Source organism: Pituophis catenifer, unplaced genomic scaffold, assembly GCF_029215685.1.
Source record: "Pituophis catenifer annectens isolate HBS135680 unplaced genomic scaffold, rPitCat1.0.hap2 SCAF_11, whole genome shotgun sequence".
NCBI classification, from domain to species: Eukaryota; Metazoa; Chordata; class Lepidosauria; order Squamata; family Colubridae; genus Pituophis; species Pituophis catenifer.
The window spans coordinates 28,484,689-28,503,422 of record NW_027256891.1 but is presented as its reverse complement, the minus strand read 5'-3'; the positions used below and the strand labels follow the sequence as shown (position 1 = coordinate 28,503,422).

Below are 18,734 nucleotides of genomic sequence, written 5' to 3'. Positions count from 1 at the left end.
ATCACACACAGCTAAGTCGAGATCATGTTTGCATCACAACACACATTTGTGTCAATAAAAGCTAACGTAGTTTTAGGCTGCATCAACAGAGGGATAGTACGAAGATTGCATGAAATGTTAGTACCGCTTTATGCGGTTAGTACCGCTTTATGCCTTCCAGGCTTGGAAGGCTGCACCCAGTTTTAGTCACAGCAATACAAAAAGAAGGTGAGGCTCGCAGAGAAGAGCTACATTCATGGAAGCTAAATCATACAAGGAACAATTGCAGGAACTATCTATTATGTCTAGGGCTATGCTAATGAAGAGAAGGGCTAGGGGTGACATGATAGCGGTCTTCCAATATTTGAAGGGCTATCAAGAGAAGAAGGAGTGGACCTATTCTTCAAAGCACTTGGGGGCCAAACAAGAAGTAGTGGATAGAAACTTATCAAGGAGAGATCCAACCTAAAACAAAGGACACATTTCCAGAGAATGAGAACAATTAATCAATGGAAAGGCTCGCCTTCGGAAGATGTGGGTGCTCCATCACTGGAGGTTTTTAAGAAGAGTATGAAGAGCTATTTGTCCAGAATGGTGTAGGGTTTCCTGTTCAAGCAGAAGGACTAGAAGACCTCCAAGGTCCCTTCCAACTTTGTTACTCTGTTATTCTTCCCAACTCCATTTCAAGTTCCTCACTTTTTCTCACTTCAGGAAGATCTAGGTCAACCATACCTTTCATGAGAAACAAGAACTAGTCACGGAACAACTTCAGACCAGCATCTCTCTCAACTGAACACCTCATTATTTTGTGAAAGTGCTTTCACCTTTAAAAAGGTGTTCTTTGCTTTTAAAAAGACAATGCAGAAGAATGGGCTCTCCCATCCAAATGAAATATTTTAACTTGTTTTGTCCCAGTGAAGAACTGTTCCATTCAAAATAAATCACAGCAAAGAAATTGCCAGCTCTTCTCCTACCATTGCAACCGCAGTGCCTAGAATGAACTTGTGTTTGTTCTTAGTAGATCTGGTCATGGAATGAATCATTTAGCAATCAATAAGAAGTTGCAGAATTTCCCTTTTGGAGTTTGGTGGTTAGTGTCCACTATAGTACTCCATAAAAGATAAGTCAATCACATTAGCACCTAAAATCATTTCAAAAAAAACCCAAAACAAACTCTTCCATCAACCAATAACTTCTGCCTTATTAGCTGGATCTGAACTTGTAAATATTTTTCTCAAATCAGTTAAAATTAAGGCTTAAAAACTGCTTTTTGTTAATACTCCCACCTGGGATGGAATTAGATACAAATACAGGTGGAAGGGGAAGGGATTCAACATTTTGAATCTGCATAATAATTAATTTTCAGACACAGTTCCTAAATATATTATAATGACTGCAAGGTTAGGCAAGTGCCAGAAGCTGGACTTCCACATCTTCCTGTGACTGAAATCTAGGGACAGCCTGTAAAAATATGACTAGTCCCAATTCCTTTCTAATATAAACTAGGAAGATCAGAGAAAACATACAGATTTTTATGTAGCTTTGAAAGGACGTCCAAGTCAAGAAAAGGTGATCAACACGTTCTCGTATCAGTATATAAAAATTATTACTTTTAGTCCCATAGATAACTATGGAAATTTTTCAGAAAATCTCAATGCAGAATGAATAGGACTTCTAACTACCTGCCTCTTCTTAGGACCAGCTCCTCTGCTCGTGGATACCCCAATGGAGAGGGGCTCCATTGACAGAAGCACACAAAGCTTTCCACCGAGTTTACAGGAGGGAGTTTTCGCATCTATTCTAGCCCCACCCAGAGGATGGTAGAATCTAACAAGTCTCCACACTGAATTCGGTGCAGAACCTTTTCACAAGAGCAAAAGGTAGTGTGGGGTGAAAGGAGAGGTAGTACTTCATTGGCTGTCAATACAATGCAAGATCATTTATTAACTGAAGATAGGTTTTTCAGTCATATTTCAAAAGTCTTTTTCTGTATGATATTTGCCATCAGGATAAAATAGAATTTGCTGCAAATAATTATCATGGCAAAAGCACAGCATTAAATAGTATATTTTCTTTATACAATATCACAATGATAGCACTGTTCCAATAGCTCAGGGGCTGCTGCAAAGAAGAGGGAGTCAAGCTATTCTCCAAAGCACCTGAGGGTAGGACAAGAAGCAATGGGTGGAAACTCATCAAGGAGAGAAGCAACTTAGAACTAAGGAGAAATTTCCTGACAAAACAATTAATCAGTGAAACAAGTTGTCTCCAGAAGTTGTAAATGTTCCAACACTGGAAATTTTTAAGAAGATGTTGGATAACCATTGATCTGAAGTGTTGTAGGGTTTCCTGCCTGAGCAGGGAGTTGGACTAGAAGATTTCCAAGGTCCCTTTCAACTCTGTCATTCTATTCTATTCTATTCTATTCTATTCTATTCTATTCTATTCTATTCTATTCTATTCTATTCTATTCTATTCTATTCTTTCCATTCTTTGGAAATCCATACACTATACCCATGTTTGAACACATGCTTTGTGCATTCCCCATGCTCTGGTATACCTCACTTCTGGCTAAAAACTATTTGCAAGTGAGGCCAGTGAGAGCATTAATGCCTCCCTGTTCAATTCAAATTGGGTTTGCTCAATTGGTTGCATGAGTTGGGATTCACCAAAAGAATGATTTTGTTATTGTCATTTATACTCACCATATTCACTTCAGAAATCTGATCAATGCTCGAAATATGGATGCTCATTCCGACAGTAACGGGGTTACCTGAAGCACAAGGAAGTAGGATTAGTTCCCATGCAAATTGAACTAAATTAGGTCTGTCATGGACAATGGACTTTGTTTTTTGTCTATAGAATAAAACTCCCAAGCTCTTATAAAATGGATAAAGTGAATTGGGCAGCTGAATTCTTGATGCTCTTTGAGTCTGATTGTTTTTTTGCAGATATTTCATCACCAGGCCAGGCAACAGCAGCACTGCCAGCCTAAGCTTAACCCTAAGCATCAAGAATCCAGAGTTCAGCCCTGAGCTATATGCATTCTCTGATATGGGCAAAGTTTTGAAACTGACAAGAAAGTGTTTGTGTCTAACCTCTGCTAAATGCCACCCTTGATAAACCTCACGTCAGAATGTGGGAGAAGGAAGCCTCTTCTACAAGAACTAGCAGTTGGCTAAAAATTAAGTCCCTCCTCCAGGTAGAGGAGAAGCCATGATTACAAGCAACAATGAGACTAATTGTTTCATTTTTGACTGATCTTCTCAAGCATCCCCAAGACACGTATGCATAAATACTATGAAAAATATAAAGCCCCAGAATAACCTATCAAAGGTTGCTCTGAAGAACATAAAACTGCTTTCCTTCCTAAATCACAAAAGAAAACAGGATGCTGCCCTTTGCCCCATTAATTGGTCTCCTGTCATCAGAGTTCATTCATGAAAAAAATAAAGAGCACATGGCATTTCATTTAAAAGGACACTGAAAGATGTGGTGCTAAACTGCTCTGAACTGCCCCCTCTGCACAAGCAGTCGCTTATCGTTCTCATTGTTCCCACCACCCATCTCCTTCCATTTATGACTGTATGACTGTAATTTTGTTGCTTGTATCCTTACGATTTATTTATTTATTTATTTATTTATTTATTTATTTATTTATTTATTTAATTTAATTTTTATACCACCCTTCTCCTGAAGGACTCAGGGCGGTGCACAGCCCAAAAATAAAACAAACACGATTTATATTGATATTGTTTCCTGATTGCTTATTTGTACCCTATGACTTTCACTAAGTGTTGTATCTTTTTATTCTTGATGAATGTATTTTATTCTCCTTATGTACACTGAGAGCATATGCACCAAACACAAATTCCTTGTGTGTCCAATCACACTTGCCCAATAAAAAATTCTATTCTATTCTATTCTATTCTATTCTATTCTATTCTGTTCTGTTCTGTTCTGTTCTGTTCTGTTCTGTTCTGTTCTGTTCTGTTCTGTTCTGTTCTATTCTATTCTATTCTATTCTAAGCGGGACCTGCAGCCTCCAGACAATTCACTTTCTGAAGAGCTCTATCCCTTCAGCACCTCCCTCTGCAGTTGGGGATAATAACATCCAGCCAATCTGAAAGGCCTGGTGAAAGAAAATTACGGCAAAACCCTAGGAAAACCAGAAAGGTGACAAGCGGTGATCCTTGATCAAAGGTGCCCCTCTTTATTCGAGGTGAGAAAGAATTTAAAGAGCTGAGGAGTCAGAATCCTAATTAGGGACTAAAGAAAAGCAGCTCCCAGAATATGTGTTTTTGTTGGTTCTACAGGACCCCTTGCTTAATTCTTTTGGAATAATTTCAGAAGCGGGGAGTGCTCTAACATGGGAGGCTTTTAGGAAGAGATTGGACAGCTGTTTATCCAAAATGATAATAGGCCAGGATTTCTTGCCTGGACAGGGGGTTGGACTAGAAGACCTCCAATGTCCTTTCCAATCTGCTATTCTTTTATTCTGTTAACACTTAGTGCCTACAATGATTTTAATTATGGAGTTTCTCTAGACCAGGGATCGGCAACCTTAAACATTCAAAGAGCCACAAAGGTCCTAACTGGAAGCCCCCATTCATTTCTGGAGCTGACCAGAAGTCCTGTTCCCCCACCATAGTCTCCTCCTAGCGTGGTATCCTTTTTCCTCTACCTGTCCTAAACAAAAGCCCTATCAATTGCGGAGCCCACCAGCAACAGGGAGCCACAGCAGAGGGATGAAAGAGCCACATCTGGCTCCAGAGCTGCGGGTTCCTGACCCCTCTCTAGACCACTGGAATTAGGGAGGGCCAACTCCATTGTTTAATTTTCCTCTTGTGTTACTAGCATTTATGTCTTGAGCTGGTGCCTGAGCACAGCAAATAATTGGGTGAGACTGGGAAAATTGAAACAAATTCCAGGCAAGGCAGAAATAATTGGTAGAAGGCCCAAATATTCATCTGGATAGTGTTCAGCCTATTTCAGGAAAAATTGTGCTCCTCTTGCCATGCTCATCTTGATGGTGAGGAAAATCTTCTATCATCTTCTACCTGGAGCTGCCACTCTTTCTTGGCAGAGACGGCCCCACACCAGAGAATCTCTAAACTGCAGCTCATGTGTGACTCCCCCTGAGGACAGCTCACACACTTCAGCTAGTTTGAATTGGATCCAGAAGCTGCTATCCATTGGATCTGTATCACATGACGGTTCTTCTAATGGCACTGGGTGCCCGTTCGTTTCTTGGCCTAATTCCCAACCCAGTTCAAGCTGGTTTTTGAAGCCCTGAATAATTTGGGACCAGAAGTTCATGTATCTGCTCGGGTTCTTCCATTACTGTTGGAGACCCTCCTCCAGGTGAGGAGACGATCCCTTTTTAGGAGTGGAGTGCGAGGAAGCCCACCTGCTGCTTGTACCTTGTCAGTGCCTGGAAAGACACCTCTCTTCTCTAAGGCATTTGTTTTATTTTCAAATCAGTTGGCTTCGAAAGTCCTGCTCTGCTCTTAGGTGGCTTGCATACGGTATATAAATTCACAGTGTTATTATTCATTGCTTTTTGTACATTGATTTATGATTTCACAAATTATAATAACTTTATAATTTGCACAGAGAACTTGAGTTAATATGTGTGATGGAGTACGAGTTTGATTCAGAAAAAGGTCAGGACTATGTCCAGCCTTATCACAAATACAGTTAAGTCTGAAAGAAACTCAAAACAATTCCACCTTTTGTGTTATGTATAAGCTGAAGTTTTAGCAGGCTTTCAAGACTGTTACAAAAGACCCTAACTGCAATATAGCACATTTCAAGACATCTAACGGCCCCTGTTTCTTTATTTTGCCTACCTCAAAGGGCTGACAAGAGATGGACTAGAAGCAAGGAACATAGAAATGTGTGCTGAGTGCTGAGACATGGGTGGAAGCCCATGCAGACAGGTGTAGTTTTTATCCTGGCCTATTTTCCTTTTGGCAAAGAGACTCCCTGCACACACCGAGAAGCCAAATGCATGACTCGGTTTGGGAAAAGTTGTGGCTCCCTGTTCTGAGAACGCTCCATGGATTTGTTTTGTCTGAAATTAGTCAGACAGAAACAAAGATTAGTTCTTATATATAAACTTCAGTCTCTGGCTTTGATCCTGGATGCTTAGCAAAGGAAGCTCTGCCAGAAACTGATAGTCTGCATAAGTCTTCTGATGGTGGTAGGCACCCTGTATACTTTCCTCATATTTCACACCTGAAAATAGTGATCTTTTTATAGAGAACAGGATGTTTTCTTCAAGATAATCACAGATGAACAGCCGTCTTCATTTTCTCCTTGCATATTATTATACCCGGCTGGGATTTGCTTGGCCAGCAGAAGTGGCTGATTTTGCAACTGCCCCGTGTCATTCACTGACTTACTAGCTGAGAGAGCATCTGTTATTTTAGTTAAAGATCTACTTGAAAAACATCACGTTCCTACAGTTGCTGATCAGTGGTTCCAAATGCACCTTAGCAGCGGCAGACTCTGGAATATCAGTAGGCTGCAGAGGCCTTCTAGTATCCATGCAGTAAGGACAAGAAGTGTCCACTCTAAATACTAGAAAGTCTGGGCAGATAAATGAGGTTTGTAACAGAGAGCTCTAAGAGTATCCCTTACAGTTGCTGTCACCCACTCCTTCCCCCAAATGTTCCATATGGCTCCAAGTGAGGTGATAGCAGAATAGGAAGAATAATGAGGTTGCCGAGGGAAGAAATCAACAGCATGAAAAAAGATGGTGGCAAGGATTGGTTGTTTAGCTTGGATGTAAGAAGAGAAGAAATCTATGATAGAACCCATGCAGAAGGTTAGAGGAGGATCTGGATGAAAGTGGGCCAGGAGGACCCCTGAGCTCTGCAGTACAGCTCTGAAACATGCAAGAGAGAGATGATTGGAAGAGATGGAAAGCCAAGAGGGTGAAGCTGGATCAAGAGGGGATGGCTAGTGCAAGAGGGAAGCAAATTACCAAGTTTTAATTCTGGTTGGTTTTTGAAATATAATAGTAAGGGTCACTCAGGAAGCAGACCAACCTAATTAGGAGCTCAGTTCTTATGATGCCTGGGGTAGAGATTGGGTAGCGGCCAGAAGTTTGCGTTAGGAGGATAAAAGGCCTGTTCTGTTCTAGGATGGAGTGGGCTTCATCTGACTCTTGTGTGCTTCTGTCAGGCTAGTTTTTACTTCTACATTTGGGGGGGGGGATTGTTGAGTTCTTAACTTATTTCACTTTGCTTTTAAAATATATTCTGCTGCAGTACTCCACTAGGTACATGGGTTGTACATTGGATTAATTAAAAGCTTTTGTTCAGCACCTCCTTATTACGGTTGCCCATGGTTGCTGAGTGCTTGCAGCAGATTCAAGGGAACCATCAGAGGAGAGCTCCTGTCTTAGGTCATCCAGTGATATAGTGCCAATTTTCAGAAAAGTTTGGGCACTGGCTGAAGGAACTCCTCTTTGATTTTTCTGACTGAATCTATAATTCCTGAAGATTAGGCTCAGTAAAATACAATACACAGTAAATTTAAAGGGTCAACATAAACACTCCATTTCATATACCATTACCATTATTGTCCCAAAGGTGCTTTTTCAAGAGGCAACTGGACTTTCTGGTTTTTCTTTGAAAGACGTTTCGCTTCTCATCAAGAAACGTCTTCAAAGAAAAACCAGAAAGTCCAGTTGCCTCTTGAAAAAGCACCTTTGGGACAACCATGACCTGGATGACTGAGAATCTCCATAGACAATTATCATTAATATGCTATGGAAATAGCACAAAAATCAGTTGTTTCAGGTTCATCAGAGGAACCCTTTTGGAGATTGATTGATTTATTAATTAAATTTATATAGCTGCCCATCTCTCAGACATGACTCTGGTGGTAAACAATAAATCAATCAGGTAAAAAATATATATAAAACAATACAGTATAATGCAACAATTTAAACAATTTAAAATGTGTTGATGAATACTTGCAGAAAGTATAGCTCAGCGATGGCGAACCTTTTAGAGATCTAGTGCCCAAACTGCAACCCAAAACTCATTTATTTATCGCAAAGTGCCAACATGGCAATTTAACCTGAATAATGAGGTTTTACTACCTAAAATAATGATAAACAAGGCAGAGTTCAGCTAATTGTTCTAAGAAAAATGTGATAAATGCACTTTTATCCCCCTTCATTTTTTTTCTGCTTTTGAAATATTATGTTTAGCAACAATATCATTTCTCTTTTTCCCTCCCCCTCTCTCTCTCTCTCCCTCCCTCCCTCTCTCTCTCCACCCTGCGGGAGAAACCCGATGGAGCTGGGCTGGGGCGATGGTGCACGTGCCCATAGAGAGGGCTCTGAGTGCCACCTCTGGCACATGTGGCATAGGTTCGCCACCACTAGTATAGCTCATTTCTCTTGGCACAATTCTAATGCTTTCATAAAAGGAGACCTGCCCTTTAGCTGGGATGTTTCCATGCCCTATAAATCAAGACCAGTCATGTTTCATTCCCCCCTCCCCCACCCCAAGGAGAAAGGTGTGAGTTCTTTGTACAGTTCAGACAGGCCCTAGCATAAGATTAGAACCAAAGCCAAACACTCCCCCAGCCCACGGCCAACTATCCCACTGGAACAGGCAAAGAGATCTGACAATACTCCTCCATATTGTTGCATACCTAGGAAGAGAGGCCAGCCAGATCAACCTCGAGAGGATCAGGCACTGGATGAGTAAGGGCAAAAGGACAACTCCCTTCTGGAAGCAGCATCGAACCCCAATGGGATGACCTTATAAAGGACATCTCTTACCCTACTCCAGTCTACAACCATCTTTGTTCATTAGTGCTTTATAGCTCCTTTGTAGCATTATCCAGCCATCATGGGATTGTTATAAAGCCTGCCCACGTTACTCTTTGCTGCATGGAAGGCTAACACATGAGCAGAAAGGGTCCTTGACTTACACCAAAGAACTCCCTATTATGGAATAGCTTTTGGATTCATAGATGGGGCTGTTACTGTGCACTGAAACTGAGGCATGCCTCCAGCTTTCACTAATAGAATAGAATAGAATAGATTTTTTCTTATTGGCCAAGTATGATTGGCCACACAAAGAATTAGTCTTGGTGCATATGCTCTCAGTTTACATAAAAAGAAAAGATACATTCGTCAAGAATCATAAGGTACAACACTTAATGATAGTCATAGGGTACAAATAAGCAATCAGGAAACAATATCAATATAAATCATAAGAATACAAGCAACAAAATTACAGTCATACAGTCATTAGTGGAAGGAGATAGGTGGTGAGAACGATGAGAAGATTAATAGTAGTGCAGACTTAGTAAATAGTTTGACAGGGTTGAGGGAATTATTTGTTTAGCAGAGTGATGGCATTCAGGAAAAAACTGTTCTTGTGTCTAGTTCTGGTGTGCAGTGCTCTATAACGTCATTTTGAGGGTAGGAGTTGAAACAGTTTATGTCTGCCTAATGTGCTTAGGCACCACTGGGATCTCCAAATAATCAGATTTAAACCTTGAATTGATTTTGCCTCTTTTTGTTTGAGAAAGGAAGGACTGAAGCCACTGATATCCTGTAGCACCACAGAGGTGAAGGGGCGGGACCTGCCATGAAGTTCAGGCAGTAGCCTTCTTCCCATAAAAGCTTGTCAAATGCCTGTCTACCCTTTTCTCTGCAGCCTCCAAGAACGAAGACGTTGTCATGCCTTGGTAGTTTAAGCACTTGGTGATCAGCCCACTTTCTTGACTCCAAGTATTCTACTGTATTACAGGCTGGAAGCTGGACCCCTTTCTGGAATAAGGACCCTTTGGACTCATTTGAATATTTGAGTCCAGTGGTGGGTTGCCCCCGGTTCACACCTGTTCTATAGAACTGGTAGTTAAAACTGGCGGGAGGCTCTGCCCACTGATCCCGACATCATCAAAATGCTTCTGTGCATGCACAGAAGAGCACACACGTGCGAACAAAGCAAACGCACACGTGCGCGGCCCCGTTGCGAACCAGTAGTAAAGGTGAGTAGAACCCACCCCTATCTGAGTCCCGTGTGCTGAATCGCAGGGCCAGTCCCTGTAGCCTGGATCTGTGGTTTCCAGTTCAATATTTAGAGGACTGAGTCTTAACTATTTCTGGACCAGAAATCTATGTGAGCTGAAAACATGATTTCCTAAAGTGGTTTTAAGCGCTGCAGACTTGACCATTCAAATGGGATGGAGAGCGATCCTGAAACCGAGATAGAAATCAGAGTCAGGTCTCACTTCTGCTATGAGCACAGTCTCAGGTAAGCCCCCCTCTCTCTCAACTTCAGGGTCCGACTTCTGTAATAGGATTTTCTGTATAAAACTGTAATACACACATGCATATACATCCCACAATGCTCTATTTTGGTCTTTTGTTTTTATGAATTTTAAATTGGTTACCATGGATGTTATTTATTTATTTGGGAGTGGGGGGCAATAAATCTATAAATAATAAATTAATTAATTAATTAAATTAAATTATTAAATAATAATTTTAATAAGCTTTATTAAAGCAAGCTATTCTGTTCCAGTACCTTTCACAATGTGTTCCTTTCCATCCTTGCTTGCTTTATGCATCCATCTTCTACTTCAAACATTGATTTATATTTTTTAAACTTCTCAAGGCCTTTTCCCTTTCTTTCCTCCCATTTACCTTTCTTCATATATTTGTTTGGCCATTCCATTCCCATTCATTCTCCCCGTATGATTAAATTGCTTCAGTACTTCTTTTCATGGGCCACTCATTTTTGTCTTCAAGACACAATTCGTTCATAATTAATTCTCTCTTGACCTCCTCTCCTTGTTCTACCATGCTTCTTCCAAATACCTTCAACTGTCTGCAGTTCTACTATCACTTGCACATCTTAAAATTCCTCCCTGTGTTTTCAGATGTAATAAAGAACATGTCAAAGTACAACAATTTATAACTGGATTCAGCTCTCAACTGATACATAACTTGTAATGATTCACTCATTTTTTTCCTCTATCAAACACAACTACCTGGGTCTTTTATGCAATAACTTCCAATTAATACTTCTTGTTGCATCATTCAATATGTAACATCCCCTACAAATTATTTGGGTTGTCGGCCAGCAACATTTTCTGCATAGAAAAATATCCACATTTCCAACCAACTTCTAATGATCACAAGCACTTTTTATACATTGATCCACAAACCTGCTAAGCAATGTAGAGGACAACAAATATCCTTGATGCCCTTTACTTACTCCAGTACTGAATCATTCCCAAAGCTTTCTATGAGGATTGAAGGAGAGGTAATGCCTCCGTCTCCAGCACTTTGATTTAAATAAGTATATTATAATAAATGAAACAGGAAATAATTCTTGAAATGAACTCTTTTGTTACTTCTATTTACTGTACTTGTCCACCATTCGCTGAGCAGGGGATGGACAATTACCACCATTCGCTGTGGAGGGGATGGACAAGTTTCTTAAAGCTACCACTTTATCTTACGTCTCTAACTCCACACTTACATCTTCCACCAGGCCCTGAAAGTCCTTTCCACCACTTCCTCTGAGTCAAATAGATGCCCATGAAAGTATTCCTTCATTTCGTGGGAACAGTGAAATACATGGGGCCACGTCTGGCCTGTATGTCAGATGGGTAAGGCAGATCCAACTTCACAGTTGCCTCTTGGATGGCTCATAAGGGGTGAGGCCATATAGCAATAAAACTTACTTCTGATGCTTCCAAACTCAGCTTAATCATTGCTACAACATTTTGAGTGTTGCACCATACCATTCTGAATTGATAACAGCTCCAGGTTCAAAGAAATCCAGTCAAAATAACCACATCTGCATACCAAAAAACTGTAACCATGTGTCTGTCTGCCAAAGCTGGGGTTTGAATGTTTTTTTCCCGTAAGTGAAGCTTTTTGGATGCTTCATTTCTGGGTAATAATGATGACCCTATGTTTTGTTGGCTGTCACAATGCTATGAAGCAGTTCCTTACTGTGTTGACAATACCCTGTTTCCCCCAAAATAAAACATCCCCTGATAATAAGTCCAATCATACTTTTGAGTGCATGGCAATAAGGCCAAGCGCTTATTTCAGGGTTCAAAAAAATATAAGACAGGGTCTTATTTTCAGGGAAACACGGTAATTGCTGGCAAATTTAGTCTTGAAGCTCTCATCCCTGCTATAGCATTGAAGGAACCCATCTGGAGCAAACCTTCTGATATTGAAGAAGATCCATAATGTGACCTACAGGTTTCCTGTGAAATGCTGTGTTGGACAGCAATTTCCCTTTGATAATCTGTTGGCTGTTCCTAATTGATTCATCTGATTTTCTCACATGGAACTCAGAGGTTGCTGCCGTAGGTCATCTACAGCACTTCATTTCTGACCATAAAATTGGCTCCTCCCAGTTCATTATCTTTAATTCTTAATTTTTATTTTTATTTTAGCCAAGCAACGCACAGTACCCACATCCACACAGTCATCACTATAGACAAGCAGCATTCAGCAGTGAGCCTCAATGGAAGAGACTCCTTCAACAGCCAAAAATGTCATGTACACTGATGAGTACTCATTCCAGGCTTTCATTTCACAAATAACAGCAACACAATCTTTCCTCACAGCAATTTCCCACCAACTGAAGTGAAAGAACAAATGCTAACACACACACACATCCCAGAGTTTCTGAGAAGCCAGCACTAGCATCTGGTAGTGAATTATAATGATGGAGGCATTACTTTTCAGACCTTATATTTATTCTCACCATGTCGTATTTCCATCATGGATTGTTTATAGCACATTCAGTAATCTAACTTTAACTTCATATTCATGTGAAATGTTCTATAATTCAGCCCTATTTTAGCTTTTGGTTTCAATTTCTTATTAGTTTATCAAAATATAAAATATTGAGATACAAAGAAAGAAAGAAAATAATGAGAAAATAGAGGAGTGGAAGGGAAAGCGGAAAAAGTGTAGGGTAGAAGAAAAAAGGAAGAGAAAGGCATTGATTTCTGATTCTTTTTGGCACAGTAGAATAAGGTAATAACATACAACATCAACTTTTTGCTTTTACTTAATAATATAAATTAGTCATTGTAGTAGTAGCAACAAAATGCAAAATCAAACCTATCTAATCAGAAAACCCAAATCAAACTTTCATTTTTTACACCTGAAGCACAAAGTCTAAAAATGGTTGCCAAGTATTGCTTCCTTTAATCAGAGCAGTCGACTCAGCCATCTCTGCCAACACCATCAACTTTTGCAACCATTCAACCATCACGGAAATCAAAGTATCCTTCCATTTTTGAGCATAAAGCAGGGGTGAAATGCTATCGGTTTGGACCGGTTCAATTGAACCAGTAGCGGTGGCAGCGTGTGGTTTGGAGAACCGGTAGCAGTGGCAGCGCGAGGCTCCGCCCACCCACCCGGACCGTGTTACTTCCTGGTTTTAACCAAGAAGTAACCTGTTTTTGACCTTCTGTGCACGCACAGAGGGTCCAAGTGCGCACTTCCGAACTGGTAGGGAAGGTAAGTAGATTTCACCCCTGGCATAAAGTATTGTTGCTGCTGTCAGCATATATAACATCAAAGTTCCAGGGTTTTTTCCCAGTTCTTTATCCATTGAGCCCCAAACAATTCAGCCCTATTTTTATCATATACTTTCTCTAAATAATCAAACGTGAAGTAACGCTTGTTGCTTGCATTCGTATCTTTTTCAATTACCTGTTGAAGGGCAAAATGAGGGTCTTCATATCCCCTGCCTGGCATGAAGCTGCACAGCATCTCCCAACCATTGTTCATGGTTACTCTTGTGCCTTTCCCATCTTCCCAGGCACAAACTAAATTTCACCACATCTTGATACTTTCTCCTTTATACAGGGAAACGATCCCAGCCTTCCTCTAGACATAAGGCATAGATGCCATCCTCATACAAGCTAAACAATTCACAAGCTATTCCATATGGAAGACACATTCATTTTTTAATACCACCTATACCAGGGGTCACCAACCTTTCGGACCTCAGGGACCAGTAAATTCATAATTTTAAATCCCGCGGACCACTAATATGATCTGCCTAATGACCGGCTGGGTGGCCATGTGACTGGGTGGGCGTCACTCATGTTGAGGGGAGTCTCACCAGCCTGTATTCACCCCTCCCCTCCCTGCCACTCCTTGCCTCCCCGCCCGGGTTCCTTAGGGCCCCAACAGGAAGCAGCTGTTGGAGCTAATCAGCCACCATGAGAAAGAATTGGCAAAACAGCTCAGTTCAAATTGGATCTGACCAAGAAGGAGGCTCAATAGAAGCACCTCACTGAGGACTAGGAGCATAGGCTTTCCAAGCAGAGGAAAGAACTGTGGGAGTGCAAGGCCAGGTACGGGCACCTGGAGGCTCAGCAGGCTGAGATGATCAGCCAGTTCCAAGCCATGATGCAGTCCCACTGGAACAAGGTCCTCCGGCTCTTCGCCACCAGCGGCACTTCCCTCCACCCTTCGCCCAAAGCCCCACACCAGGAAGCTGAAACAGACCCCAAGTTGGAATTTCTGCCCCCCTCTAACTCACACAAAAAGACTCTGAAGGGGGAGACTCTCTGCAAGAACACAAAAGTTCATTGCATGTATCTGTCCCAGGGGCCGTAGTTTGAGGACCCCTAATTTAGTGCAATATAAAAAATGCAAATAATTTTTCTGTGGACTGGGAGCATTTCACCCCTGATCCTTCCTAATAGCAAAGCTGCACCCATCCAAATCTGAGCACTTTGTAGCATAATTTTCTTCTTTGGGTTCTAAGCAATATCTTCTTTTCTTATACTCATTGTATTTTAAGCTAAGGTTACTATCCTATCTCCCAACTTTGTCAGCCTTTCAAGATAGACCAAACTAGTCTAAAATTATGAATGCTAATGCTGCTTTTATAATAAGGTTACTGTAAGACAATCTTACAAGTCTGAATATAACCCCCCCCCCCCCACCGCCCTTTATCTTCAAGAAAACTAGGGAGGGTCAAGTCTGAAAGTTTTTCTCAAATTTTCTCAACTTCTATCTTGGACTCCACTTTATCTGACCATTGTCTTGGTTGCAGTCCTTCTTCCTGTTCCTCAAGAGTTTTATAGATTAGCATATTATATCTTGGACCTGAAGTTGCCTAGCCAAGAATTTTTTAAAAACAGACCAATATGATGCAGATGCCGTCTCAGCCATCATATTTCTTCCATATTTCTTCTTATTGGAATTGTTTGCAACTGTGTTCATTTTCCATGGTTCCTAGATATGTTTCTCCTTCGAGATTTCAAGCCATAGGATCTAACCTACCTTTCCTCAGAGTTCAACAAATATGTTTTTCTGAAGTCCAGCATGCAGATCTGATTCTTCTTAGTTTCTTCTCCCCTGGATATCATGAATTCAAGGATAACACGATCATTTTCCTTCAAGGTACTAGTCACCATGACTTCTTCAACCAACTCATCCCTTTTAGTAAAGATTTGATTTACTATAATAGATCCTTTGTTCTTTCTTTCACCTTCTGGCAAATGTATTTATCAGCAAGAGAGCAAGAATTTACTTAATAGAATTAGATTCACAGCAGATGGGAAATGAAATCTCCATTATCACCATCTCACACCTCTCTGAAAAATTGCCTATATTTATCAATACCACTCCACAAAATCAGACCGCCTTCATTTACATGCTTCATCCTATTTTTTAATTTTTTTAATTTGTTAATTCATGCTCTTTACAGTAATTCCTCTAATGCATTCTATGTCATCTTCCATATAATATGATCATCACAGGTGTGATCATAAATATTGACTTCTATTATCCTTTATGGTTTTGATCAATCTAGATTTTTATATGTTTCTTTTTACAAGATAAGAGAATGTATGGATGATTTTACCAGTCTTAACCACATAAAGCATTCTCTGATTATGTTAAGGAGAATGACCTTCTGTTTTGGTACATTTTATGCTAAGATATCACAAGCACATCCAGTTTTTCTCCAAGCATGTTAGTCTCCTAAACCAGGTTCTCTGATCTACAGAGGTTTTTTTTTTTTTTGCAAGCAACACTCTGTTGCCCTCATCCTACCAGCTACTCAGTACATTCTCACTCAAGCAATGTTTAAACTATGAAGTATGCATAAAACATTTTCAATACTCTTAGCTCTGCTATTAGTAGTAGTACTAATATTGTAGGATCTTAGCAAAATGAATATAAAAGTGACCAAACATTTCCAAAGAAAAAAAGTTAACAGCAACCATGAACCATGACAATGTCCAATACACAATGAAGAATTGTATACTGCAACCAAGTAACAAAAGTTCCAGTCCTAACATCCTGTCAACCAAAAATGTACGATTAACAGCCCCTGGAGTGTTTTTCTGAGTGCCGATTATTTGGGATGCCAGTGGACTCCTCCTCTTTGCAATGACCAATCTGCACACTTCTAAGCAAACAACTGATTGCCTTGGCATGCTTTTTTCATGCCATATTGGAAGAACCTCAAAGAATTGCACAGCAAGACATTTGTGTGTGTATGCATCCCTCAGCCCAGGAAGGCATAGATAGGTGAGGCCTCGTCAGGATAACTGATCTGCCACTGTGATATTATGGGATCCTGGGGCAAGGAGCAACGTCTTGACCTTTGTAGTCGGGAGGAGGGTCAGGAAGTCTACAGCAGCCACCTCTGAAGAAAGGACACCTCCAGACAAGGCCAATCTTCATTCCTCCTGTCCCCCCCCCCCCGGTCATTCTCAATACTGAGAGCAGATTCTGGTGGAGACTGGCTCTGATCAGGCATGGATTGCCTGGCCCAGCCGAGAAACAGGTGCGAATGAGGGAAAGGGAAGGAAATTACAAAGGTCATTACAAAAGCTACAGAGCGACAGTAGCTCTGACTACTACTGTACAGAGGCCTTGTGGAGGTCTCTGTCTACTTTGAACCAAGGCCCCTAGTAAAGCAAAAGGAACAGAAAGATCTACATACCTCCAAAGTCAGGCCGGAGACGGACATCGTACCCTTTCAGCAATTTGTCCACAATATCTTTAACCACGGATATATTCCCAGTGGCTGGGCTAGAAGACAGAAAGGTAATGTGATCTGGTCACTAATCAGTGCCCCACACCCACATCCACACCCACACCCAGCATCCCACAAGATCCTGGACTGTAGTGACCAAGAAAAGCTAAAGGAGAAACAGCTGCTCTGGCCAGAGAAAGACTTGGGGAGATCAGCCACCTCCAATTGCAGCAGGTTGGCTGACTCCCATACCGGCGTCTCCTGTCGGGTTGCTCCCACTGCCTGCTGCCTCTCGTGAACCCAGATGGTCCTGCCCAGAAGTTGCTATGCCGTTTCCTTCCCTCCCCGCAGCCTTCTGGGAATACCGGGAGGAGATCTACATCTTCATGGCATCCTGGTTCCTCTTGGCAGGTCCCTAGCAGCCTCACAGCTTCTGCCCCATAACCCCTCCTGTGCTTGGCCTCCCATGAGATGTGCAACTTCTGAAATCCGCTCACAAGGCCATCGCCTTTACACAAAGAAGAGGCTGCTCTGCCCCCTTAATTCTCCTGCGGCCTCCTGAATCTGGTTGTCATTCCTGCTGTCCCTGCTCCATCCACTACCGGATGGGCAGGAGACTCCTGTGCCCCTGAAAATGCTCTAAAGAGCAACTTCCTTTCTACAGCCAATGAGGGGCAAGGCTCCATCTTGGCCTCAGTGGTCTTGGTGTGATGAGCCTGCCTCCATCCTAAACCTCTTATTTTCCTCTTGGTCCCTCCAAAGGGGCAGGGTGGGGTGGAGAGAAGGAAACAGACTGAGACACAAAGGAAGCAAAACCCTGTGGCCTGAGGCTAACAACCCACAATCCAGCAGTCGCTCCACACTCCTGCAATCATTGCACTATATCCAGCCCTATGGATCTTGTTCTCTCTGCAGGCTGGTTCATGCAGTCATCATTCTCATCGCCCTTTCCCAAGGCAGAGGCTCCGTTTCCTTTGTCATAGATTGAAGGCAAACAGATCCTGCAGCAGGACTCTCAGCCAGCCAAGGTGGGTCAGAAGCAGGAGTACCCTTCAGAGCCATCCCTCCTGCCCACCACCCCATATGTGATTCAGACACAATCAGCAGATGAAAACAGCATGTGGCCTCTCTGAACATGTGTGTGTGTCTTTAGCCAAACCGAGGAAGCCTTTCTTTTCCACTATGGCTGCTGCTAGTGCTAATGTTAGTGGGTTAAAACACCTCCTGGTCTTCTTAATGACTCAGCCCAGAGGAAGACTTGGGAAGATTGTTTTGCATTTGTCTTCCGAAAAAGGCACTTGGCCTTTGGGCAAAGGCAAACTGGTGCTTTAAGAAGTCAGGAAGCATGCTGATAAAGCCAGGCAGTGTCCTGGTGCATCCTTTCTAAAGATTCATGGGACTGTCACTTTCTGAATGCTGTGCACAATTTCTGGTCTTCCCATCTTCAAAAGTATCTTGAAGAAGTGAAATAACACAGAAAAGGATGGTCCAAATGATTAGGAGATTGATGCTTTGCAGTATGCAAAGGATCTAAAATTATATCTAATGTGGGTCAATCCAATCAAGTAAAGCATTTTCTCTCCCTCTAAAAGAATAGACCTCATGGAAATCATCTCATGACACAGGCATGTGGCAGGAGATTTGAAACCTGACAAGAGGGATGTTTATCTTCAAGCATGAAATTCATGGGATTTGTTACTGGAAGGCACAGGCAGCGCTGGCCAGTTTTTA

At 41.6% G+C, this 18,734-nt stretch overlaps 1 protein-coding gene across 1 annotated transcript in view; it reads right to left on the bottom strand.

The window, feature by feature from the left end:
• The window catches only part of LOC139322562 (gamma-aminobutyric acid receptor subunit beta-4), a 47,934-nt gene that overhangs the window by 27,729 nt on the left and 1,471 nt on the right, over window positions 1-18,734 (bottom strand). The window contains exons 2-3 of the mRNA XM_070951700.1: window positions 16,971-17,059; window positions 2,685-2,752 (exon numbers count right to left, since the gene is read on the bottom strand). Of these exons, the coding sequence (XP_070807801.1) occupies window positions 2,685-2,752; window positions 16,971-17,059 (157 nt within the window). The remainder of the gene's footprint in view (window positions 1-2,684; window positions 2,753-16,970; window positions 17,060-18,734) is intronic.